Below are 27,907 nucleotides of genomic sequence, written 5' to 3'. Positions count from 1 at the left end.
ATTTTTCTTTAAATTCCTTTTCTCCTTTGTTTCTCTATTTCTACTTGTTACTCCTAAATTACATACAAAACCGGACAGCATAAAGAACTGAACAAAAGAACCTTGTCAATGTGTAAGTATGCATCTCTTTAGACAGGGTGGTTTCTCATTACTGCCAAAATTGGTCAAAATCATTACTATACAATGTACGGTCTTGGATCTCTAGATTCGCAATATACCAATTTATGAGCGGTGATTGTAAAAGCTTACATAAAACCAGTCCCACAGGAAAAATCCACCATTCGCTTTCATCCCTGCATCCGAAACAGCACGTCGTCGTCGTGTTAAGCAAGGATACGGTATTAGGACTAAGTTTACTTTGTATCAACTTACATGTTAATATTCCATGGCTGAAGGTTCGGGATCCATTTACTTGATGACGACTGACTCTTGTAGTGAATATACCCACAAAGAAATGCAACAACCTGTTGAAAGATGAGATGATTACCATATATTCCTCATCACTGGAATTGTGAAAAAAACGATGTCCGCAACAAAATATGTTTACCGAGGGGAAAAAGATATTAAATCTAGAGCAACTTACAACATTAACTAAGGATGTTATGTTCCACAATGCATAGAATCGTGCAAGACCTGCAGAACGCCTTGGTCCATGACTGAATAAAGCATTTATGCCAGCAGGAAAGGGAAGAAGAATGCCAAGAGGCAAAATAAACAACACCAGAAATACATCCAACAACGATATTGAATACAACAGAAGGAACGTAAGCAACACTAAGCTAAAATCTCCTAAAAGTAGCATCGATATGACCAACCCAACAAGATCCTGCAATCATAGAAACAAGGTGTTAAGTGAAAGAATTAAATCTGTAGATAGTTTACAAGAAACAATAAGATAACCCCTTAAATTCATATGAGCTACCTGGTGACCAACAGGTTTAGTATTGTGGACAATGAAAGAGAGAAGGTAAAACATCTCTCTCTTCTCTTCAAGCATTTGTATGCTGTTAGTATCTATAAGCCTCCTGTAACCCCTCTTCCGCCTTGCAAATCCTTCACTGCTCTGGTGACCTTGGGTTAAAAGCACCTCTCTTAGAAAACCAGATTCATTTTGCATGTCCGTGGTCTTCACACTGAAGCAAACATGAAAGTAACAGAGTTAAATTCCATACAACTAGAGAATCAAATGATTCCATCATATGCATGCGCGAACTATTTTTAAAAGGGTTAAATATTGAGAACAGAAATTATATGAGATAATTTAATCCTCAATCTAATTCAAATGCTTAATTAAAATTGCGAAAGATGAGTGAGAGAGAAAAAACGTAGAGAGAGAGAATTTGAAAGGAAAGCTAGTTTCCGATGAGAGTTGGTCGGCTTTTGTCGACAATCTCAGTAGGAGGGTTTCTCGACGTACTTTAAGGGATTTATTCTTAGTTCATGGTCCTATTATGAGAGTCTTTATTCCCAAAGAAACTAAAAATTCAAAATACAAATTTTTCACCTTTGCTTTTGTTCATTTTAAGAGTGAGGTTGGTCTGAAGAGGGTTGTGGATGATTTGAATGGTGTTGTGATAGACGGAAGGAAGATCACTGTTAGTCCGGCTAGATACAAAGATGGGCGTCCAAGGTTAGGGGGAAGCATATTTATTCAAACAAGGTTTATAGTCAGAATAATGCAGAGTCCTCAACGTCAAAAAAAGCAGGAAACTCCAACAGAAGCATAAGGGACGATAGAACTTATAGAGATGCTTTGATGACACATAGAGATGCAATGGGAAAAAAAGACATGCCTTCCGATGATCACCATAGGAGGAGTGTCAAGAAAAATATTTTGGAAATGCACATTCCATCAGAAAATTCAAGTTGGGCGAAGAGGTCCTTAACGGGGATTATCTGTTGAAAACATTTTGATATTTCGATATAACAAATTAAGTTAAATGAATTTTAAGATTTTCCAAAAAGATTTTCTAAGTATATTCGATATAATTATTCGAATATCAAAACATTACTCTAAATCTTTCAAAAGTCATTTTTAATCCTTACTCAAGTGTAAAATTAAGTTTTAATCTTAAAACAATTTCAAAATAATTTTACAAAATATTTCGAACCGTTTCAAAGCCAAAAATTCCAGATTGCTCAGAGGGAACCGATTCCCCCCCAAGGGGTACTGATCCCCCCACTGTTCAACGGTCGAAATATTTGAATTTTACACCTAGGGAACCGATTCCCCATTAGGGGTACCGATTCCCCCATGCTTCAAACTGTTTTATTAATTGATTTCACACTAAAACGGCTATATTATCTTCATTAATGATCACAACGTTCAGAAGTGATTCAAGGTGTATTTAAGCAAGCTTAGAAGCCATTGATCAAAACCAAGAAACATCAAGCAACTAGAATCAAGAGAGAATCAAAGAGAAAGCATCAAACCTCAAGTTTGAGCATTTCAAGCCTATTATTCATTCAATATTCATTTTGCTTTCAAGAACACTTATTGTGCTCAATTGTATTCATTCTTGAGTGTTCTTTTCTTTGTTCTAGAATTGTGCAAACAATCTACCTTGTGATGATTTCCTTGTAAGTTTGCAAATTTGTATTGTTCTCTTTGGGAGAGAGTATTCTCAAGAATTTGGGGTATAATTCTTGAGGGTTTGTAAGGTTACTCTTTGTCCTCAAAAGAAAGACAAATTAGTGAATTTGTAGAAAATCCTTAGTGTGGATAGCTAAAGTAGTGGACGTAGACTTTGGTTGAGAAAGTCGAACCACTCTAAATCGATGTGCAATTTCTTTCAATTTTCTGCAAAAGCTTTCACCAAAATTTTTATTGCCAATTCACCCCCCTCTTGGCCGATTCCGTCAATCGATTAACTCAACAATTGGCATCAGAGTCTAACTCATTTGAAGGTTTAATCGCCTCTTGAGTCGATTCGGGAAGAGTTACATCGATAATCAAAGTCATCAATTGCCTCTACTTCAAACTTCGACTCCGGTCTCGATTCGATGGCTGTCAACAAGCCTCCTTTCTTCAATGAGACTAACTATGCCTATTGGAAAAATAAAATGATGTACTTCATTCAAGCAAGTGACATTCAAGCATGGAATGTCGTAGAAGAAGGATATTTCAAGCCTCTCACTCATCCAAGATTATGGAGTGAAGGAGAGACAAAAATGTTCCAGCTCAACTCAAAAGCCATCCATATTATATTTTATGCTCTTGGACCAGATGAATACGGAAGAGTTTCATCTTGTACAACCGCCAAAGAAATATGAGACATACTTCAAGTCACTCATGAAGGTACCGATGAGGTAAAGAAATATAAAATTAGTATTCTAAAACATAGCTATGAAAATTTCAGGATGAAACCAAATGAAGATATCAAAGCTATGACGGATAGATTCTCAACGATTGTCAATGGTCTCAAATCATAAGGAGAGATCATTTCAAATGAAAAGCTTGTAAGGAAGTTAGTCTACTCCCTCCCAAAATCGTGGCAATCAAAGAAGACGACAATCATCGTGTCTAAGGATCTAACGTCCTTAACTCTTGAAGAGCTAATCGGTTCACTCCTCATTCATGAAATGATGCTTGAAGATGAGGTGGACCTTGATAAGATTGAAGAGACACCAAAGGAGAAGGAGAAGAAGAAAAACATTGGAGTTGCTCTCAAATCCACAAAAAATGAGAGTGATTCGGATGAAGATGACGATGACGAGGAAATATCATTGTTTGCCAAACGGTTCAGAAAAATGATGAGACCTTACCGAGGAAGAAAATTCAAACGAAATGAAGACCTAAAAAATGAACCAAAAGAGAAGGACCCGATCATTTGCTATGAATGCAAAAAGCCGGGGAATGTCAAATATGATTGCCCACAATTGAAGAGAAAAGGTCAATCAAAGAATAAGCACAAGGCTCATGTGGCTACATGGAGCGATGAAGAAGGTTCCGATGAAGAGGAACAAGAAGTAGCAAACTTGTGCTTGATGGCATTCGAGGAAGATTCTAAGTTAACCTCTAACTTATCTGATTTTGATGATATATCCTATGATGAGCTATTAGAGGAATATAATGAGTTGACTTCGGATTAAGAGAAATTGTTTTTACAATATAAAAATGATGTTTCAAAATTGAAAAATGAAAATAAACTCATCCAAAACCAACAACGATCTTGAAAGTAAAATTAAAGATTTGCAAATCAAACTAGAAGAGTTTGAAAAGAAAAATTTGGATTTACAAAAATTTACTTTCAAAGGTCAATGATGATCATCAAATCAAAGGTCAATGATGATCATCAAAAGAAAATTGATGATCTTAAAGCTTCTTTTGATAAAGTTGGAACAAAACGTTTTGAAAATGGAGAAAATTCAAAATCCAACTTTATTAGAAAAAGTTTTAAAAACTAAAATCATAGAGGTCCCCAAAGAACCTCTAATGGAAAAATCGTTAGAAGTATATGGGTTCCTAAAGAACTCATTACTACTAAAGATAAGGATATCCTACACAAATGGATACCTAAGGGGACTAGGATTTTGGAAACTAATTAATATGGACCCAAAAGAATTTGAGTACCAAAAATTAGAAATTAATCTATGTTTGTAGGAAAAGGAGCATTGCTACAAGGCACGAGAAACAAATCCAAATTCATGATACCTTGATAGTGGATGCTCAAGACACATGACCGGAGAAAAAAACCGGTTCATTGAGCTTAACGCCAAAAATGGAGGAGAAGTGACTTTTGGTGATGATTCAAAAGGTTACATTAAAGGTATTGGTACTATTGGTAATACCTCTTCCATACAAATTAAGAATGTTTTATATGTGAATGGATTAAAGCATAATCTATTGAGTATTAGTCAATTTAGTGATAAGGGATTCAATGTCATGTTTGATATTAATGGTTGTAAAGTCATTGACATTCAATCTAATCAGATTATGCTTGTTGGTCATAGAATAGGAAACATATACATGGTGCATTTTGATTCTATTGATATGACTAATTTGTGCCTAGTTGCTAAGGATGAACATGATGGTTATGACATAGGAGACTAGGACATACTAGTATGAGTGTTTTGCAACGGCTAACTCAAGGTGATTTAGTTCGAGGATTGCCTAAGCTTAAATTTGATAATGATAAAATCTGTGATGCTTGTGCTAAAGGAAAACAAAAGCGAATTTCTTTTAAATCCATTAATGATGTATCAACTAGTAGAGTATTACAATTGATCCATATAGATCTTTTTGAGCCAACTAGGACTACTAGCTTGGGTAGAAAACAATATGCATTTATCTTGGTAGATGACTATTCTAGATATACTTAGGTTCTATTCTTAAGTACTAAAGATGAAGCATTAGAAAAATTCATCACGTTTTCAAAAGTAATCCAAAACGATAAAGGTTACTCTATAACTAGTGTTAGGAGTGATCATGACACTAAATTTGAAAATCTTGGATTTACTGAGTTTTGTAATTCGAATGGTATTAGTCACAATTTTTCAGCACCTAGAACCCCTCAACAAAATGGAGTTGTTGAGAGGAAAAATCGAACTTTAGAAGAAATGGCTAGAACCATGCTTTGTGAAAATAATTCGTCAAAATATTTTTGGGCGGAAGCCACAAATACCGCTTGTTATGTTGTAAATCGAATAATGATTAGGCCTATTTTAAAGAAAACTCTATATGAAATTTTCAAAAATAAAAAGCCTAACATTAGCTATTTTCATCCTTTTGGATGTAAATGTTTTGTTTTAAACAAAGGTAAAGAAAACCTTGGCAAATTTGATGCTGAAAGTGATGAAGGAATTTTTCTGTGTTATTCCTTAAATTCTAAAGTTTATCGAGTATTTAATAAAAGAACTTTAGTTGTAGAAGAGTATATATGATGTTTTCGATGATAATCCCCTTTCGAGGAAGGATTCTTGTGTGAATGATGATGCAAGTATTATAAATACAAATGAAGTTAGACATGACGTTGAAGAACCATCATAAAAAAAAGAAACAAAAGATGAGGTAACTCATGATCTTCTTGAGAATCCAACCATTGAAGAAAGGGAAGTATCTTATCCAAGAGAGTACAACTATATCAAGGATGATGAGATTATAGGTGATCCATCCAAAGGGGTAACAACTCGATCTTCTCTTAGAAATATTTGTAATTATGTTACATTTATTTCATGCATAGAGCCTAAGAATATTAAAAAAGCATTAAAAGATAAACATTGGATTATAGCTATGCAAGAATAATTAAATCAATTTGAGAGAAGTAAAGTATGTACATTAGTTGAAAGGCCTAGTAATAAATCTACTGTAGGTACTAGATGAGTATTTAAGAATAAGCTTGATGAAAGTGGTAATATAATGAGAAACAAGGCTAGACTTGTTGCTCAATGTATACTCAAGAAGAGGGCATAGGCTAAGATGAAATATACGCTCCGTAACTAGGATGGAAGCAATTAGAATGTTATTAGCATTTGCATGTTTTCATGAATTTAAATTATATCAAATGGATGTTAAAATTATATTTTTAAATGGTTTTATAAAGGAAGAAGTGTATGTGAAACAACCTCCAGGTTTTGAAGATTCAAAATTTCCGGATCATGTTCTTAGATTGACAAAAGCGCTTTATGGTTTAAAACAAGCTCCTAGAGCTTGGTATGAAAGATTGTCAAACTTTTTAATTGAAAAAGGTTTTTCAAAAGGGAAGGTTGACACTACATTGTTTTTAAAGCATAAAGGTAAAAGTTTATTAATAGTTCAAATTTATGTTGATGATATAATATTTGGTTCTACTAATGATGTTCTTTGCCAAGAATTTTCTAAGCTAATGCAAAGTGAGTTTGAGATGAGCATGATGGGAGAGCTCTCATTTTTCTTGGGACTCCAAATTAAGGAAAGAAAAGATGGCATCTTCATCAATCAAACTAAATACGTCAAAGATATGCTCAAGAAGTTTGGACTGGAAAATGACAAACCTCATGACACTCCAATGAGCTCTTTAACAAAGCTTGACTTAGATGAATGAAGTAAATGTGTAGATGTTAAATTATATAGGTCAATGATTGGCTCTTTGTTTTATCTAACTGCAAGTAGACCGGACATTATGTTTAGTGTTTGCTTATGTGCTAGATTTCAATCATGTCCTAAGGAATCACATTTACTAGTTGTTAAGAGAATCTTTAGATACCTTAGGGGGTGTTTGGTTCAAGGATTATGGGATTCCCATGGGATGGGAATCCCACATACCATGTTTGGTTGGTCGGGAATCTCATTCCCGTAATGTTTTATTACCAATAGTAGATTTTTTGGGGTATATTACCGGAAATGTCATTACCTCCCTTCCCTTAGGTATTGTAACATTACCGGCGTTTCGGACTAAAATGCCCTTAAATTTTTATTTTTTTTCAAAAATATCCTTTTTCTGTCATTGAATAATAAAAATTCTACGAAGATTAAATTACAAATTTATCCTTAAATTATTTTATATTTACAAAAAAATCTATAATTAAAATTTTATATGAAGTTTAGGAGTTAAAAAAAAATTTACCCTTTCATTAAACCTTTTTTATATTTTTAATTTTGTGAAAAAAATTATATAAATATTATGAATTTAATTTTTTAAAGAATATATATAAATATTTTACAATTTGTAATATTATACAAATATATAATAAGGACAATTTAGTCAAATATACATTCCAATAATCTTTTATTTCTTTAATCAAACATGGTAATATTACATCCCTGCTAAACCAACCAAACACAAAATACAACATTCCCAGTAATCTTATTCCCTGGTAATCTTTTATTCCCACTGGTAATCTTACATTCTGTGAACCAAACGCACCCTTAAGGACACTCCTAGTTTAGGACTTTGGTATCTTAGAGACTCTAGCTTTAGCTTGCATGCCTTTTCTGATGCGGATTATGGAGGATGCAAATTATATAGGAAAAGCATCTTCGGTACTTGTCAATTCCTTGGAAATATGCTGATTTCTTGGTTTTCAAAGAAACAAAATTGTGTTGCATTATCTACTACTGAAGCCGAATACATTTCAGCTGGTAGTTGTTGTGCACAAGTTTTATGGATGAAACAACTTTTTGATTATGGAATTGAAGTAGGTACCATTCCTATCAATTGTGACAATACTAGTGTTATTTGTCTCACTAAAAATCTCATCGAACACTCTAGAACTAAGCACATTGAAATAAGACATCACTTCATTAGAGACCATATCACTAAGGAAGATGTAGTTCTAGAGTTTGTTGATACTTTGAACCAATTAGCGGATATCTTTACAAAACCTTTAGACAAGGAAAAATTTTGAACACTTATGAGAGAATTAGGTTTGACGAACCTATCTTCACTTAGTGTTTAAAATAATTTTAGCACCTTTAAGAGTAAATGAAAAATGCTTAGAATAGTAATTTTTGATTGCATTCATTGCTATTAGTTAGGGAGAGTTTATGATTTTTGATGAAAATTAACTTTATGTTCAAATATATTTGAAAGATTAATTTGATTGTTTGAACGTGATTAATTTTCAATATATGAGTTGTCAATACCACTAGAGAAAATTGATTTAGCATTTTGTGTGTTTAAAATCGGATTTTAGCATTTTGGTGCAGAGGGAATCGATACCCCCATGAGGAACCGATTCCCCCTTTGAAGGGAAACTGATTCCCCCCACAGGAGAATCGATACCCCCTGGGGTTCTGGTTTTATTGGACAAAACCCTTGGTTTTGACTCAAAACCTCTCCTCTTCTCTTCCGCCGTTTCCACTCTCTACTCTCTATCTCCATTCTTGCCTCAAAACGTTTTTAATCGGAATTCTCTTCAAATATCATCTTCTAAACTTGTTAGCATCATTAAAATCGTGCAAACAACATCAAAATCCACTAGATAGAAATAGTAATCGGGCATTGATTGTTTAGTGATTAGAAACTATATATTACAACTAATTTCATCAAAAACACAAGAATTTTCCAAAAATTTTGAAATAAAAAAATGTTTTTCAAATTATTGTGTTTTAATTTAATTATGTTGTTGTTATGAAAACTATACATATATTGTTTTTCAAAATCTTATTTTTCAATAGTTTTCAAAAATTTTGCCCATTAGGAATGATTTAGAGAACCTTGAAATATTGAGGACTCAATTGAGTTTTGGGATTGATTGAATTGCATACATATATTTTCTAAATTACAGGTTATTCATTCTATTCTGATTTCCTAAACCATGTCCAATCCTAAACGTGCTAGGTCATCATCTAGTCGCTCACACCGTCAACCAAATCCACCTCCAAATCCTCTCCTATTCCTGAAATTTTAATTCCTAATCCTAATCCAGTTGATCCCAATATAACTATCCAAAATTCATGCTTCAATCATCTGGTCCTGGAAATCATCGTTTTTGGTATTATCAATATTTTGACTCTAACAAAATTAGAGAAGAACGTATCCCTTCTCATCAATCTATGTTAGATATTAATTTTAAATATCTTCCTCTTTTACAAGAGTGAAAATTTGATAAACTTTGTGACCTTGAACCTATAGTTTACCATCAACTTGTTCGCATCTTTTATTCTAATACCGTTTGTGTCAAAAACCGAACTCAAACTGAGAACATAGAAGTTCGTTCCTACCTCCTAGGACAATTCTTACATATTAACTCGACTTACATAGCCAAGACATTAGGATTAGATAACGATGGTATTTCAAATGAAAAACAAATTTTAGGTTCTCGTTATAAAAGAATGGATAGTGCGAGTGTCTTAGACCTTCATGAACGTTTTCTTCATCTAATGATTTTTTGTGGTTTCGACCATCCGGAGGTCGTTTTCTACTCTTAGAGCCTTGGATCTTTGGTGGTTACATTGTTTCGAAAACAGTATTAAAATAAACCTACCTCATATCATTTTTGTTGAAATTGTTGAAACCGTAAATTTTGTTCCTAACAAAAAACTCTGTTCATCTCTAGTTTATTGTTGAAACCGGTGAATGGGTTCGATCTTCTGAAAATACTCCGGGAGTTAGTTCTTCCCGAGCTCCACCAGAAGCTGACGACGATCCCGAGCTTGAACAATTAATGCGAGACATCGATAAAGCCGAAGATGAGCCTGAACAACCCGAGCAAGCACAACAAACGCATCAAATGCCTCCATATTTTCAATCTTTTATAGAGACATTCGATTTCCGATATGCTACCATAGATTCGCGCTTTACTTCTATAAAGTCTAATTTATCCACAATGGGAGCTCAACAATTAAAAATTCTCCGAGAGATGCGCACAAACAACGCTTCGATGAATGAACGTATTGATGCATTCTCACATGAGATGGCCGCTATGAAAGCTCGTTTTCCTCCTCCCGATCCGGATGTTTGATTCTGCGTTTAGCTTTAGAACTTTGAACTAAAAGATTATTGTTTCAACATTTTGAATATTTTGGAATGTTTGATTTTGTAGATTGTTAGACTTTGGATTTGTTTGGATGTTTGAACTTATATATTTGGTGTGGTTAAATTTATTCATTATTGCATCATTTACATCATGTTAGATATATGACCAATTTTGCCATGTCACATTAATTATGAATATTGATTATGAAATTAATGACTAACGTTTTTCTTGATTGTGATCTTAGCAGCTTAAACTATATATAATCAAATTGGCTAAGTGATTTAAAAACCTTGTTTAAATTCTTTTAAAATGTCTTTTTGATTTAACAAAAAGGGGGAGAAGTGTTAAATGTTTTAAATGGGAGAAGTGTTAAAGTAAGGGGGAGTAATTTCAAAACTTGATTTCAAAATCTTAAAATTACTAAAATGTTTTGTTATATCAAAAAGGGGGAGATTGTTGAAAACATTTTGATATTTCGATATAACAAATTAAGTTAAATGAATTTTAAGATTTTCCAAAAAAGATTTTCTAAGTATATTCGATATAATTATTCGAATATCAAAACATTACTCTAAATCTTTCAAAAGTCATTTTTAATCCTTACTCAAGTGTAAAATTAAGTTTTAATCTTAAAACAATTTCAAAATAATTTTACAAATTATTTCGAACCGTTTCAAAGCCAAAAATTCTAGATTGCTCAGAGGGAACCGATTCCCCCCAAGGGGGTACCGATTCCCCCCACTGTTCAACGGTCGAAATATTTGAATTTTACACCTAGGGAACCGATTCCCCATTAGGGGTACCGATTCCTCCCACGCTCCAAACTGTTTTATTAATTAATTTCACACTAAAACGGCTATATTATCTTCATTAATGATCCACAACGTTCAGAAGTGATTCAAGGTGTATTTAAGCAAGATTAGAAGCCATTGATTAAAAACAAGAAACATCAAGCAACTAGAATCAAGAGAGAATCAAAGAGAAAGCATCAAACCTCAAGTTTGAGCATTTCAAGCCTATTTTTCATTCAATATTCATTTTGCTTTCAAGAACACTTATTGTGCTCAATTGTATTCATTCTTGAGTATTCTTTTCTTTGTTCTAGAACTGTGCAAACAATCTACCTTGTGAGGATTTCCTTGTAAATTTGCAAATTTGTATTGTTCTCTTTGGGAGAGAGTGTTCTCAAGAATTTGGGATATAATTCTTGAGGTTTGTAAGGTTATTCTCTGTGCTCAAAAGAAAGACAAATTAGTGAATTTGTGAAAAATCCTTAGTGTGGATAGCTAAGGTAGTGGACGTAGAATTTGGTTGAGAAAGTCGAACCATTCTAAATCGCTGTGCAATTTCTTTCAATTTTCTGCAAAAGCTTTCACCAAAATTTTTATTGCCAATTCACCCCCCTCTTGGCCGATTCCGTCAATCGATTAACTCAACATTATCAGACACTCTTTTTAGGTTGAGCATATTCAGAATGCATTAGTTAAGGATGGCTATGATGTCCAAATTGTTAGATGGAGTTATGTTTGGAACTCTTGCGCTATAGTTTTTAAAACTCACGAGGAGATGCTGGACATTTGGGAGAACAGGGAAGAGGCTTTTCTACAATGGTTTGATCGAGTGGAACCATTAATGAATGATGAGGGAGTTCCAATGGCTTTCTGTCTGGTGGAATTATTAGGGGTTCCTCTGTTATGCTGGAATGAATCTTTCTTCGAGAAGACAGCTGGTAGATGGGGTACAATGGTTGATATACATGATGCTACAAGGAAAAGAGAAGACCTCACATTGGCAAGAATTTTATTGAGGGTGGCTAGCCCCTTTGATGTTCCAGATGTGATCACTCTTGGATCTTATGGAAGATCTTTCAAAGTTAGTATCAAGGTCGGATCGGCAAACGAATACTCAAGTTCTTTCTTCAGCAATTTTCCGGTGAAAGGTTCTGGTGGGGTTTTTTTTGAAACGATGTCTGAGGAAGAGGATGACAGAATGTTGTCAGATAGTGGGGTAGGTGCAACAGGTGCAGCAGGGAAATATTGTTTGACAGTGGACAATTGGATTGATCAGGGAGTTTTTCCTGGTTCTGGAGGAGTTGGTGATGATATACAACTATTTAGACTTTCCTTAGAGAAGAAAGACATTAATTGTGGGCTGCCAGAAAGTCAACATGTGGGGAGTATAAAAGTAGGAGAGTTTGCAGGTTTGGGGATTAGAAATTCAAATTTTTCGACTGGTGGATCTCAAGCCCAATCTGAGGATTCTGGCCAGTCTGGGTCCAAAGGAATTACGGTTTTTCCTTCTGGGCCAGCATTTAAAATAAATAAGTTTGGGGAAATGGTTCATAATCCAGATTTAAAAGAGAAAGGCAGTAAATAGAATGATGTTTTAGAAAAGAGCTCAATGGAAGTGCAGTTGGTTAATTCTGAGATAGAAGTAGAAAAAGAAAAATTATTGCCGATTGAATTAGTTAACTCTGATTCAAGGAATAATTCAAGGGGGAGACAACTACAACGATCCAGAAGTCAGATTAATTCAAAGAGTGATGTGTTAGAAACTAGAAGCATGGGCAGGTGTAAAAGGGTATACAGAAGGTCGAAGGAAAGGAGATATTGGCATGGGGATTTGCTGAAGTTAACGCCTGTAACTGATGGGTCAGAGTTAGTCAGGGAAAGATTGATGCGGTTTTCAGTGCTAATAAACATCTTTGTTTACCACCAGTTTTGATTGCAAATGGGAGCAAAGTTTCTAATTTTGACAGTGGCACAGTGGATGGGAGTGAGGTGAGGGAGATTGATGGCTATTTTTCAGAAGGAGATGTTTAAGATTCAAATCTGGCTTGTTAATTAGAATGACAAAAAGGAATTTGTTACGAGATGCCCTTGAACAAGTTAGCATTGATACAACCTCCTCTTCAGACTTCTCGGTTTTAATGGAAGAAGCTCTAGCTACTTGGCAGGTGAGTGAGCTTCTGGGGGTGTTTTAAGGAAGGGAAAGAAGCATTTTTGGAGAAAATCATGGCTTTAGAGAGAAATATGAATGGGGTTAATTAAGGTGATGCTAGTAGAGGTTTTCAGTTTGCATTTTTCTCTTTTATGATGAAGTCAAAGTTAGTAATTTGTTCATGGAATGTTAGGGGTTTAGGGAAAAAAGAAAAAAAGAGGGTTGTTCAGAATTTAGTTTCTAGTATATATCCCACTTTTCTTTGGCTGCAAGAAACCAAATCAGAGAAAATCCATAGGTCTTTTTTCAGAAGTGGGATCAATAATCTGAAGGGTGTTTTAGAATCTCCTTCGATCGGATTATCAGGGGGTTTATTGTGCTGTTGGGACGACAATATTTTTGAGCTGAAAAAACAGTATGTTTGCAGGAGATTTATTGCAATTTTTGGTAAATTTCAGGATAATAATTTCAGCTGCGGTTTCATCAATGTTTATGGGCCGTCAGTGGAGGAGGATAAACCTAGTTTCTTTGAAGAATTGAGCATGTTCCTTAGGGGGGAGAATTATCCTCTGTGTGTGGGAGGGGATTTTAACGTTTATTTACAAGAAGAGAAGGTGGGCAGAGGTCAAAATAGAAGTTCTATGGAGATATTTAGTCAGTTTATCTTCAAACTGGTCTAATTGATCTTCCTATGAATGGGGGTAGGTTCACTTGGTGCAATAACCAAGATAATCCCACTTTTGTAAGATTGGATCGATTTTTAGTCGACAGTCAGTTCTTGGTTTCGTTTTCGGATATTATTCAGTCACTACTCCCTAGGTCTCTTTCGGATCATAATGCAATAGTTCTTGTGAATAAAGGTGTTGAGTGGGGTCAAAAACCGTTCAGACTATTCAACTATTTGATGGAGGAGGAGGGTTTTGAGGATCTGGTTAAATCATCAATTCAAAACTGCAAGGAAACTCATAAAAAGGCTGGGGTGTTCAGTTTACTAAGAAGTACAAAATATGCAATTAAAAAGTGGGCTGGGAGGAGAGGTCAGTATCCAGCAGCCGTGATTTCTGAATTAGAGAAGAAAATTCAGCAGTTAGAAGTTGATATTCAACAACAGCAAGGTGTTATTGACAGTGGAGTTTTAGCAGTATTGAAATCTCACAGAGCAGAATTGTGGAATCTTTATAAAATTCAGGAACAGATTTGGTTTCAGTACTCTAGATCGAAGTGGATAGAGGAGGGGGATTGCAATACTAAATATTTTCAGACGTGTGCTACAGTCAGGAAGAAGAGGAATGCTCTGGTTTCTCTTAAATTTAGGGGTGATACAGTTGAGGACCCAACAGCTATTAAAGCCTTAGTAAAAGATTATTTCTTTAAGATTTACAATGAGCGATCTACATTAGAAACTGATGATATAAGGTTGGATTTTTCCATAATTACTGTGGAGCAGAGTCGGTTATTAGAAAAGGAATTTTCTGAGGAGGAAGTTTGGGGAACTTTGAAGTCATGTGACAGCAACAAGGCTCCGGGCCCTGATGGTTTAAATCTGGGATTTTTCAAAAGGTTTTGGCAGGTCCTTAAGAAATATTATGAGATTCTTTCATAATTTCTACTTGGGGAATGGGAACATGGAATAAACCATATTTTTATCTCTCATTCCAAATAACTCTAACATTGGTGGCCTAGATGATTTTAGACCTATTAGCTTAGTTGGTGGGTATAAGATCTTGTCTAAGTGTCTATCGAGGAGACTTAGGAGCTGTATATCAGATTTAATCAGCCCTTCTCAATTCGCCTTTATCCCCGGTTGACATTTTTGATTGCTCCTTAATAGCTAATGAAGGGATCGATTTTTGGAGGAAGAATGGATTAAAGGGCTGTGTTTTCAAAGTTGACTTCAAGAAGGCTTATGATACAATCGATTGGCCTATTTTGTTCAAAGTAATGAGGAAAATGGGCTTTGGTAATACATGGGGAGGTTGGATTTCGAAATGCATCACAACAGCTACTGTTTCAGTATTGGTGAATGGGGTTCCGACTGAGGAATTTCCAATGGCTAAGGGTCTTCGCCAAGGTTGTTCATTGTCTCCTTTATTGTTTAATATAGTGGGAGAACTTTTGAATTTATTGATTCTTAAGGCAGTTTCAAAGGGGCTATTTTCAGGTCTGGTCATTAGCAGGGAGGAGGGAAATTTTAATTTAACTCATCTTCAATTTGCTGACGATCTCATTATATTCTGTGGTGCATCGAAAAAGCAGATTTTAAATGTGAAGAGGGTGCTTCGAGTGTTTGAAATTATGTCTGGTCTTCAGTTAAATTTGAAGAAGTGTAAATTGTTTGGGATTAACTCGAATGAAGAGGAAATTAAGGATTGGGCAGCTGCGATTGGATGTTCGGTGGACAATTTTCCTTCAGAGTATTTGGGACTTCCCCTTGGAGCACACAAAAATTCTAACAAACTGTGGGATCCAGTGGTACAGAGTTTTAATAAAAAGTTAGCAGGCTGGAAATCATCCACTCTTTCACTGGCAGGGAGGCTGGTTTTAATTAAATCAGTCTTATGTTCTCTTCCTACATATTATTTGTCATTGTTCAAGGTCCCAGTGTCGGTCTACAAGTCCCTTAATTCAATTATGTCCAATTTCTTATGGGGAGTAGGAAATGGGAAAAAAAGATTCATTGGGTGAGCTGGTCAGAGGTTTGTAAACCAAAGATTAAAGGAGGTTTGGGGATTCCTAATTTAAGTGTGGTAAATAGAGCCTTATTGGAGAAATGGGCTTGGAGGTTTGCTACTGAGAGGAAGGCGGTTTGGAGGGAAATGATTTGTTCTAAATACAAAATGGACTCATCTTTAATGCAATTTGACAGTAATGTTTCCCCTAAGTTCTCTTGGATTTGGAGAGCTATGGTGAGGAATCATTATAAAGCAGATTCTGTTGGCTGTAAAATCAGGAGCAAATACATATATAAAATTGGAAATGGGAGAATTATTCAATTTTGGCAAGACATTTGGGCTATGAATAATCCTTTAATGGTCATTTTCCCTAGACTGTTCGTCATTGTAGTTAATAAAACTGGTAAATTAATCCAGTTTGGGGAATTTAGCTCGTGGGGCTGGTTTTGGAATGTGCAACTGAGAAGGAATTTGAATGACTGGGAATATGAGCAATGGACAAATTTAATGGTTGTCATTTCAGTCTTCTCTATTTCTGATGATTCTGCTGATGGACTAGTTTGGAAGGGCTCTGGAGATGGGATTTTCTCAGTTAAAACTTGTGCTAATTTATGTTATTCGGGGAGTTCAGATTCGGAAGAAACTCATTTTTGGAAGACTGTTGTTTGGAGGAGCCTGCTGCCTCCAAGAGTGGAGACTTTTCTATGGCAAGTGATTTTGCAAAAACTGCCAGTGAAGACAGCTTTGGTTAAACGAGGAGTAAAAGGCATAGTTGATCTGTTATGTCCTTTATGTAAGTTAATGGAAGAGACCCCCTCCCATTTATTCTTTTCTTGTTCGGTTGTTTGGTCAATTTGGAACAAGTTCATGTGCTACTGGAATGTTCAGTCTGTTTTTCAAGTGGATGCTAAAAGTTTTCTTCTAGCTTGGGCAGAATTGAGGTCTAACTCTCTCATATGGTCATTTATTCCTGTAGTGGTTCTATGGACAATATGGAAAACTAGAAATTCTATTGTGTTTGAAGGAGGGAAGCTAGATCAAGCTGAAATTTTCTTTTTAGCAAGATTCAGGCTTGCTTCATGGTTTTTAGCAAAAAATTCTTAGGTTTCTATCTCTAAGGATTGTCTTATTGCTGATCCTTCCTTAGGGGATTCTTGCTTACCATATTCTAATCCGATTTTATCAAAGTGTCAGTGGTCCCCTCCTCCCAATGGCTTTATTAAACTTAATGTGGATGCTGCTACTACTAGTGATTGGAAGAGGAGTGGTTTAGGTGGTGTTCTTAAAGACGTATCTGGTTTGATCCTAGCATCTTTCAAAGAGCCTGCTGGTCCAGGGCCTCCTACATTGATGGAATTGAAAGCTATCCTAAAGGGTCTGGTTTTCTTTGAATCTATTCGACAGAGATATAAGGAACGTTTGATTATCGAGAGTGATAGTAGGGTGGCTGTTGACTGGGTTAAGGACGCTGTTCTATGTCCTGCTGTTTATGTTCATATTGTTAAAGATATTATTCAAAAAATCAGAGATTGTGAAGGCGTTATTAGATGGGTTAATAGGACTGCCAACCTAGAGGCAGATGTCCTAGCTAAGGCTGGCATTGGTTAATCCTCATGTTATTTTCAAAGGATGTTCCTTTTGGCTTTTTTTTTAACTCCTTAAGGGAGTTAGGTGTTGTATTCCTATGTTGATATTGTTGTTAATGAAATCCTAGGCACTCTTTTCCTCCTTCCACTGATTAAGGAACTATTTTTCAAGTTCCTTATCATGAAGGAGGTTTTTAATGAGGCCTAATATTCTTATAAAAAAAAGGGTTAAATATTATTTTGACCCCCGAAGTTGTATCTCATTATCAATTTTGACACCTAAAGATTTTTTTGATCCAATTTGGCCCCCGGAGTCCCTAAATGCGAAGCAAGATACCCCACTAAAGGTTTCCGTTACAAAAAAAGCCACACAACACTCTAGGAACATGCCACATGTAACAAATCATATATTAAAATTTCTCAAACTTTAGAATTTTGGATTGTTTTATTTCAGGATTTTTAAGGTTCTATGAACTGTTCTAATTTTAATACATATTATGTGTCGCGTTGCACGTTTTTAGAAAGCCATATGGCATTTTTTATAACAGATATCTTTAGTGAGGCGACACCCTTCACTTTTAAAAAGGGTTGGACCCCTGAATATCTTTCTATAATTACCCTTCTTGGGCTTCTGCCTACTACGCCCTCAGGCTATCCTATCTGCAGCTATATATTTCTAATATTCATCAAATACATGCTCAAGGTATGCCAATGCGTCTTTGGTACCAGCCACGTTGAGCTGATTCAAGTTCAGACAAATAATGATTATCTAGTCACACACACATTACCTTGACAGTAGCTCAGCCTGGACTCCTCCATCAGTATTTACAGGTTCTCTTTCCTCTTCAACAGAGGACACCAAAAGTCCATACTGGTGGTAACCATTAGGTGCAGCCTGAAACCACGCAAGACGAATGCATACACCATAGATTCTCAAAGCAGGATTTGCATGGGTTTCGAGCCATCGCAAGACAGGTTGAAATGTTACTCTCAGCTGTCCACGACAAACCAGGCGTAATTGTGCATTCAACCCAGCCACCAGCCGATACCAAGTAGTAGGGGGCATTGACTGTAAGAGTTACAACAATTAAAAGAATTCATTATATCAAAAATTTCGAAGATGAACCCACGCTTTCACCAAGTACATGGTTAAAATATTAAAACTGACCTGACTCATCAGACTGGTAAGAATGTTATCATTTTGAAGGGAAAATGGAGCCATATAACTTCCGTCACCACCAAAAATTATAGCCATAGGAAACCTTTGAGGGAGCAAAGGAGGAAGGTCTGGTCTCTTTTCATCTCCACCAAGGAAAAAGTCCACATAAGCAAGCATTAAATCAGAAGTTGCAGATACCTACAGTGAATAAATATGGTAATTTCAAGTGTGAAGCTACATCCAAAATAGTATAAAGTTAATTTTAAATGAGTAAATAATGATGTGCAACCATTTTCACCTCCAAAATAGTAGCATCCATCTAACCATGTATTAAATGAGCCATTTAATCAGTCCATCGGTTATAAAACAAACCAAACAGAGAACTTGAATATCTCCAGAGTAGATGAGATCTTCTGGCTGGTACATAAAATCTACTCTAGCTTTCTAGGTGATATGAATCACCATAAGTAGAAAAATGTTTAACAAACTAGAAAGAGGATGGAAAATAAAAAGGCATCTATCTAGGTCCTAAGACGTTTACATGGTTTAAAAGGATGACAATAATGAGAAAAACAGCAGCAAAGATGGAGCAAAAGTAAAACAGTTTTAAGATTGACCCAAAAAGCCAACTGGGAGATGCAAATCAAGGAAAATTAACCCATTAAGTGAACAAATTAAATCAAGGCCGGAAGTAAAAGAAACCTTAAGCCCCTCATAGAGAGCCCGTGAACGGCAAGAACGTAAGCATGCATGGTCATACTCTGATCGCACAAACTCCCGTAATTGTTGCAACCTCATTCTTCGGCGCCATTGCTGCCATGACCAAGCAAGGGGATATGCAAGAATAGAAAGAATTGTGTAAATTGCCCCTTCCCACCACTGGTAAGCAGCTATTGCATTAATCTCATCCACAAACATGTTGTATGCACCCTCGTGACTGCCAGGTAAAGTACATAAAATCAATGTGAAATAATAATGATAAAATATTAATAAAATCCAGTACTCAGAACTATTGGAGATAACATAGTGATGTATGAGAACTGATTCAAAATAAAATATAGCATTGTACTCACACAATCTCTTTTATTTCTTCTGGAGGAGTGTGGGGCAGATGCCAAGGTTCACTGAAAGTATTAGGACCCATGAAATACATTCTGTGCACATGACTCTGTGACTCCTCAGCTCTATTTGTTTCCAATACCTGAAAGCGACATAAAGACAAAATTGAAGTCAACCAGGGGTGTTATGGGAAAAAACAGAATGCGGGATTGATAGCCCAGCAAGGGAAAAAGAAAGCATATAGAATATAATTATCAGTATACACGACAAGGAATTCTATGAAGTAATAAAAAGAAACAACGCATATAAACTGTTTACTACCTCATTTAATGACTCCAGAAATGGGAATGAATGATCTATTTGAGAGCCATGTTGAGTGGGAGCTGGGCCTGGTAATTCATCAACTCCAACAAATTTCATTCGTGCAACACTAAGCACTAGTGCTAAGAGGATGAGAAGACCCACAAGAAGACAACAAAATAACCAAGGTCCCCCAAATGTGTAAATTAACTCTTCAAGTGCTGTATGGCAGTGTGGCATGTGATATCTGCTTGAAATGCATTTGTAAGGACAAGGGGTTTCAGCAATACCACCTGCCATGAAAGGAGAGAAGTTTGAAAATCAATTTTCCTTAATGAAGAATTTTTTTGAAAAGCTTGTTAAAAGTGGCAAAAAATCACGAGAAAAATATCCTTCCCAAGATGTGAGGCCAGATATATTATTTTGGAGGGGTTGAACAATAACATGATTAGTATAAAACTACAAAGAAAAAAAAAACTTTGAGGGCCATTCACGTATATAGAACATCAAACAGTCATTTTGATTTATTAGTAATAACTCAAGTAAATAACACAATTATTTGTGTATAAAGATTATAATGATTGATTTTAATATATCCTTTACCATTTATTTTAAAAAAACTTAATTTAAGTAAATACAACGTCTAATAAGATTTAAAATTGATGGTTAGAAAATTAATCATATTAACATATAAATTTAGAAAGAGGTGGCCAAAATTAAAGAAGTTTGAGGGCCAAACAAGAAATTTAATTTTGTTTCTTAATTATTAAAGCTATTATTATTTGGGCTTTCATTAGCTTAGGTGGGGCCAAGGCCCCTGCCAGCCCCACCTTCAAAAGCTTGAACTCAACCCTGTACTTCAGGACAAAAATCCAATTACGCAGTACAGGAGCAGTATGCCATTCTTTTCGCCATTTAAATCACATATAAGATATAATCTACTCAATATTGAATGCACCTCGAACAGCAGTATAAATGGCACGACGGGGAAGCTCCCAAGCAGGGCAAGGATGACAGAGAGAACTATCAGATCCACTAACATTCTTGTAAGTACCAACAGGACATTCCTGGGAAAAAGCAGAAATAGTAACAAACTCTCAAACTTTAACAACTGAAAGTATCATCAATTTTTATTGGTTCAAAAGAAGAATTTAAGGATTTACAAACTAATACAAAGAGATAAATGACTCCAAAATTACTTTAAAACAACTTATTCTTCCTCCAAAATTTCATTCATATAAATCGCTCCTGTAAATTCAGCCACATAATTGGATTGGATAGATTTCCTTTTCCCCTTAAAATTCCAACAAGTCAAGCATTTAAATGAAGGATTCATGCTATTTGATTATTGTAGAATTTTATTTTTCTAAATTTCCAAGTGCTTCATATAAAAGTATAGCCTCAACTACCAAATTTCTTGTTAAATGAAAAGAATCTGGAAATTTTCAGAATGTAACAAAATTGCAAACTTACCACACAAAACGTTCCGTACAGCCCCTTCGGACAAGCTTTACCAGTCACTGTTCCATTTTCTCCACAACCACTCTCATTTCTACCAAATCCTCCACTTTAAAAATAATAAAAACATCATCATGATATCCAGATGATAAAATCCATAAACAAGCATCAAGGACAATAATTAAACCCCAAATCTAAACTTTAAGGCAATGACAATAAGGATCTACTAATCATTAATGCAACCAAAATGCCAGGTAAATTCAAAACATGCTTCACAATTCACCATTTGATTCATAGCAGCAAGATGAGATTTAAACATTATAACATAACAAATTAAGTCTACCACCCTAATATAACCCCAAAAGTAATCTTACAAAATAATAATTGCAGTTCGAGTCTTCAATTTAGAATTCTCAGATACCAAAAAGCAAAGAAATCTAATCATTTCATTACATGATACAATTTTCCCTGTGAATACAGTATAACAGAAACTCTACATAAAACAATTGTATTTCTAACATATCCATAAAGCATTCATCATGCAATAGTATTTGGGACTCGACACTTCTGAGATTAAAAAATGAGCAAGCATTGATTAATTTCTAACTTCACGCCTCAACCCAAGAAAAGAAAAAAAAGGGGGAAGCTATGTGAAATTTCTAAGTTGAAAAGCTTCTTAGCGTTATCACACAAAATCAATTGGTGAACAGACCACATGCTGTATTGATTGCCAATATATAATGGACCTAGAAATGTTATCAAATGTGCAGGGCCATCAGTAGCCTAGTAACCTACAATTGAGAAAGAGAAATTACATTGGAAACAAACCTAGAATAGATGCTTCCCTTCACTCTAGCAATAGGATGGTACAAATCTCCAATGGGAATGTCTGACCAATGAAAATGAATCCTTCCACCTCCTCCACCACCACCACCTTTGGGACTACCATATCCTCCTACGCTTGAAAGAATAGCAGATTCACCAAGAGTCAATGTGTGTAGAAACAGAAGTACAGTACCACCAGAGCCACCTCCAGGAGCTATGCTGGAATCATTAGAAACTGAATACTTGTGTTGCCAGACAGTTTCGGCAAAGCTTTCTCCATCAGCCCTCACAGCTCCCTCAACAAACAAACTTGATAATGGTTGATCCATGGAACCCATCACTGTTCAGACAGAACATCTCATGAAATTCTAAGGAACAAGTGTAAATACAAGAAGTATTCAATAATGCTTCGTTTAGTTGGGAGGAAGGAAATGGAGAAGGACGGATTGTTTTTAAATCTGATAAACATGTTCTGTAGCTCAACATTAGATTAGAACTCTTTCCTACTTTTCCGTTATCCATCCGTACTAACAAAAGAAGAGTAAGAGTTTAAGACAATACAATCCTCAAACATGGCTCCATGACCCCCTTTTTTCACATATAATGGAATTAATTAAACTTTTCAATATCTCCAGCTAAATTGTAAACTAATGCAATCAAACTAAAGTTCTAGCACCCTAACACAATAAATAAAATATCACTAGGTCATAAACTATTTCAAAAGAAACAAGCACTATAGGTCTCAAACTACACTCGGTAAGACTTGCCTATTAGAATCTTCAGAAATTCAATTGAAGAGGCATAAGCATATGCCCTGAAAAAAAATCCTTACCTATAAGACCACCACCTGCAGTCGAATCAGCTGAACTCTCATTTCCACTTCCACTACCAAGTTCACAAGGCAACTCTGAATTCCCATATGAATTACCACCCCCAACACAACTACCATTATAACATCCAAGGCCGCCTTTACCACCATGACCAGCACCACTGCCAATGCCATTGTCTAAAAAGTTTCCTCTGCCAACGCCACCTATGCATCCTGTAAAAAAAATGAAAGTCCACCCCAATATAATTTTTATAAATTAACAAGCACACCTGTGGTTTTCTTTACTTTTCTTCAAGGCAAATGATAAAGGATTAAAAGCCACACAAGCCCGTCATAAAGACAGAAATGATTTCTGTGCATGGATATTCTTGCATGTGTAGGTATGTATGGTTGCATATATAGAAGAGGGAAAAATTGGAGAGAATAAGAACCTAAACCAGAATATAGAAGCATACCCATCCTAGAAGCACTGATTATTCCAGAAGACTGCACCGATATTGTTCTTGCCCGATGGAAATGCACAACAGATCCCTTGATAAGACCTTCAACAGTGATGTCCTCAACTCGGCATATCTACAAACCAAACTAATGAACCAGTTAAATATGCAAACTCAAGCTTACGCCTTTGTTCATTACCGCACAACCATACTGAATAAACACCTGGAGAGTAAAAGACAGAGATGAATTCAAGTTGCAATCTTCAGGTGGATGAAGTAGTTCAATGGGGCAATCTTGGTGCTCACAGTAAAGCTTTGGTGTACTGCCAAACAAAAAGAAAACAATCAAATATATTATAAAAAGGTAGAAATCTTCAGTACAAGGGAGATACAACCAAAATGAGAGCTTACATAGCATAAGATGATGCATTCTCTAAGGGACCGCGTAGAACAGATCCAGGTCCAACCTTCAAGCAAAACAGATATAATTAATTCATCAATTCATACAGTAATAAATCTTGCAGCAAAAAATCATCAAACCGGTGAATAGCATTTGTAAGTATTTTTTACCATATACATGGCATTGAATGTGAGCCGTACCTTTTTATTTAACTCATATGATGATTAAAACGATTGTTAATAGCTAAAGAAGGCTAATCTACCAGCATGGACATGAATGAGGCAGCAAGAAAAGTCGAGAAAAGAACTGCAAATTACATCAAATTTACATTGCATTATCACCCAAAGAAAAAAACCAGTCCACCAGCCAAATTCATACTTCCATCAAGAAAAGACTTCCATAAAAAAGTGTATACTGTGCTTAACATTATAAATCACAATGAAACCAAAAAGAAATCATTGTACTTACAACAACTGAAGAGAAGCAGCTGGATTACAAATGAAATGCAAGTTCAGAAAAGCAATAAAACTTAATGAGTTGTCACTAGAGAAATACAAAAGAATCCTCATTACCCAAAGCTGTCAACCATTAATGTTTAACCAGTCATACACCTTAGCTCCTAATTCAAATGTTCCCTGAAAATTTACTCTTAAACATATAAAAGCAAAAAATTTCAATCCAACAAAATTTATGAACTTTGAACTGAGAACCAATCAATTAGCACAATAGGATAATCACTTACATTAATGCTGTAAAATAGTGATAGGACCAGACGTTGCGCTTGAATTTTATCCCCTGGTCCAGATAAATTCAATAAACCTTGTCCATGTACTCCCAGGTTTGCGTTCGAATGTATGACTGATGATTCCTGGGTATGAAAAGGAGGGAAGGATAGAGTTCTTACAAATTATTTCATTTGAGAAAATCCAACTGAAATAACAAAGCTGCATCCAGTTAAACACCTTGAGAACGACTAAATTACTAGCCTCGAGCCATGACGTTGCAACAGTTAAATCTTCACCGCCATCTATTAGCATTTTAGAATTCCACATCAAGAATATTTTCACAGTCATGCGTAAAGCTCCATACACCTGGTATGTTCAGAACAAGGAGATCGTAAAGTATTAAAAGCATATTACTATAAATAGGGAAGAAGAACAATGGTACATAAATGTTCAAATGATTAGAGAAAAGAAAAAGGAATAAGATAATTCATCAACTGGTCACCTTGATTATGGAATCACTCATTAACAGTTCTTCGGCCAATAGTTCAAACTCAGAAGTTGCATAATGTGCCAGCCCAAAGCTCAGCACCCCACCACATAGAAGGCTTATCTGTCCTTGCACCTATATAAGGAACAAACACTAGAATTAGATTCCTCTTGCCAAAATGATTTTTCTCTATAACAAGCATAACCAATATAACATGCAAAATCAAAAGCACTAATACAAGAGGCAGCAACAACAAAACAAGAAAAATGAATACCTTAAAGAAAAAAGTTAAATAAAAAAATATGCTTACTCAGCTAACTATCAACTCAGATGCCTAAAGATGGGAAAATAAAAATAAATAAATAAATAAACTTTGAAACATCCAAATATATGAGAACTAAAACCCGGTAATAATCATGTGTTGGGAGATATCAACATTTTCTAGTATCTCGTAACAAAAATCTTAAGTACTCAAACCTGAACACGACTCCAAAGCAATGGAACACTGGCTCTGGCGCAATTTTTAATATAGACATTTGTCCAAAGTGGCTGATAAGGAAACTCCAGAAGAAGTGTTTCCGTATCTGATGACAAATTAAAATTGTTAACTGTGAGGCTTCGAGGTACATCATTGTAAAGGGTGCCAGCAGCACCAGCATTCTCAGGGCAGCCATAGCTAATTCCTCCTGAAAGATAATTATCAGATGGTTACCAGGCAGTCACCATAAATGGACAAAGGGGGAGCAAAAAATGAACAAATACACAATATGATGAAATCAAAAGGCATCCCTATATTCCAAAAAACTCTAATCATAAAAACTGTTTTGAACCACAATTAAAATATCTAGCAATCTTTTGCTCGTGGTTTGTGACACATGTGAATATTGCTCATTCTTTTAGCAAGTTGAGAAGCTAATCAAGTACCATTAAAAATTATATGAAAAGAATGCCTTTATTTCTTAATCTTAACAAACACTGAACCTTTTCCCTATGATCCATCATAATGAAAAGTGGCAAAGAAACAAGAAGTGTCTTACCATGCACATAAATTTTTGGTTCATCATGCCTACTGAAAACATCAACAGCAATTCTTCCACCACCGCCACCACCAAAACCAGTACCTCCACAAGCACTTATCCTGCCACTTCCAGTCCTGCTCTTCAGAATAACAGGTATTAAGACATTAAAACCCTCAAGTATACCCAAGTAAAGTAATACATTCAACCCAAAGTTGTAATTCAAATGAAATAAGTAAAAGTACATACAGATAAAGCATGTTAACATACCTACTATAAAGAAAATTCAATGTACTCAAGCAAGTAAATAAGTTGTTAGAGTCAATAATGGTTTAGTCTAAAAAATTATGCTTAGGAGGACCACATAAACACCTACTTACCTATCTGTTTTGCTGAGACTCGGTAGTAACTTATTCTAATTGTTCCCTATTCACTTACCAAACAAACACAAAACAACCATCCAACTATGGAAACAAAATAAATAAACCAAAGCAACACTAACTAGAGAGAAGCATTACATTTTATGGGCTACAATATGGATGGAACCACCCGAACCACCACCTCCTTTATTCCCTCCATCAGCCCCATCAGCCAACAAGCTCCCATTCACCTCCAATAACTCTTTAATCACCAGTTTTACCCAGCCACCGCCTCCCCCTCCGTAGTCCACTTCCTTACTTGTTGACCCTCCCTTACTACCGTAACTCGAAGGCTCCTGCAATGATGACCACGAATAAGCATCTCCACCCCATACATCCTCCGGAAGCTTCCCCTCCTCTACCACGCAACTTGCACCTCGGCCCCCATGACCTCCGCCCGCTCCTTCTACTCCCTGAGGTGTACCACTCGTCTGTGACGGTGGGTCTCCAGCCCATCCCGTAGTATTCACGGCCGAGCCATTGGAAAAACTAGCGTTATAAGCCGCAAGCTCGAAAGTACCAGTAACTATAGACGAATTCTCACCTAAGGAAAAGTTCCCGCTGATGTTTAGGGTTATGGAACATCCCAAAATTGGGCAATGGAATCTAATCCCGGGAAGTATGTAGAAATTACCCTTTCCCGCTATGTAAACATCACGAGTGAGGTTCAAATCGTCCAAAATCTTACACGTGGTATCCAGAGAACCTACCCCGCCGAGATCGTCAGTACAAGATACTGAGGGTGCGTGAGGAGGCGGAGGAGGAGGTGCTGGAGGAGAGTAGTCTTGATGGAACAAAAGAACCTCCGAATCCGAATCGGTTATAGAAAAATCCGATTCGAAGCTCGAACCAGAAAGAGAGATGATGAAGGTGGTGAAGAAATGGAGAAACAGAGAATGAAATCGAGTCATTCACTGCTGCTGAAAGACATTAGAATGGAGGGTTAGGATTTTGTTTGGAGGTAAATTCGCCAATTCGAAAACATACGGGAACTGAAACCACCATAAGCAAGCAAACAAACAGAAGCAAATTTAACAATGATTCTCTGTAATATTTAGGGCGAAACTTATCAAAGAAGACAAAGGAATTTGAAAACCCTAGAACTTAAGTTTCCCGTATAACAAAATTAATAATAATAACACAATAATGAGAGTTGCTCTTTTCACAGAGGGGAACTTAAGAGAGACGAAGTACAAA

At 35.8% G+C, this 27,907-nt stretch overlaps 1 protein-coding gene across 1 annotated transcript; it reads right to left on the bottom strand.

Annotated features, from left to right (window-relative positions):
- Positions 1-17: 17 nt before the first annotated feature.
- On the bottom strand, positions 18-27,887 carry LOC120169271. The gene is made up of 22 exons (XM_039177463.1): positions 26,810-27,887; positions 26,313-26,428; positions 25,753-25,961; positions 25,291-25,410; positions 25,026-25,154; positions 24,806-24,931; positions 24,075-24,130; positions 23,887-23,986; positions 23,682-23,799; positions 23,230-23,439; positions 22,401-22,737; positions 21,588-21,681; positions 21,073-21,181; positions 20,136-20,407; positions 19,829-19,956; positions 19,458-19,692; positions 18,765-18,953; positions 18,385-18,665; positions 923-1,133; positions 584-826; positions 373-464; positions 18-293 (listed from the first exon to the last, which is right to left on the bottom strand). Exons 1-22 carry the CDS (start codon positions 27,619-27,621, stop codon positions 149-151), a joined length of 4,332 nt encoding a protein of 1,443 aa, XP_039033394.1. The 5' UTR covers positions 27,622-27,887; the 3' UTR covers positions 18-148.
- Positions 27,888-27,907: the final 20 nt, after the last annotated feature.

The sequence above is a fragment of the Hibiscus syriacus genome, unplaced genomic scaffold, assembly GCF_006381635.1.
Source record: "Hibiscus syriacus cultivar Baekdansim isolate YM2019G1 unplaced genomic scaffold, ASM638163v2 tig00111758_pilon, whole genome shotgun sequence".
Taxonomy (NCBI): Eukaryota; Viridiplantae; Streptophyta; class Magnoliopsida; order Malvales; family Malvaceae; genus Hibiscus; species Hibiscus syriacus.
The sequence above is the reverse complement of the archived record's forward strand: the minus strand, read 5'-3'. Positions and strand labels throughout refer to the sequence as shown.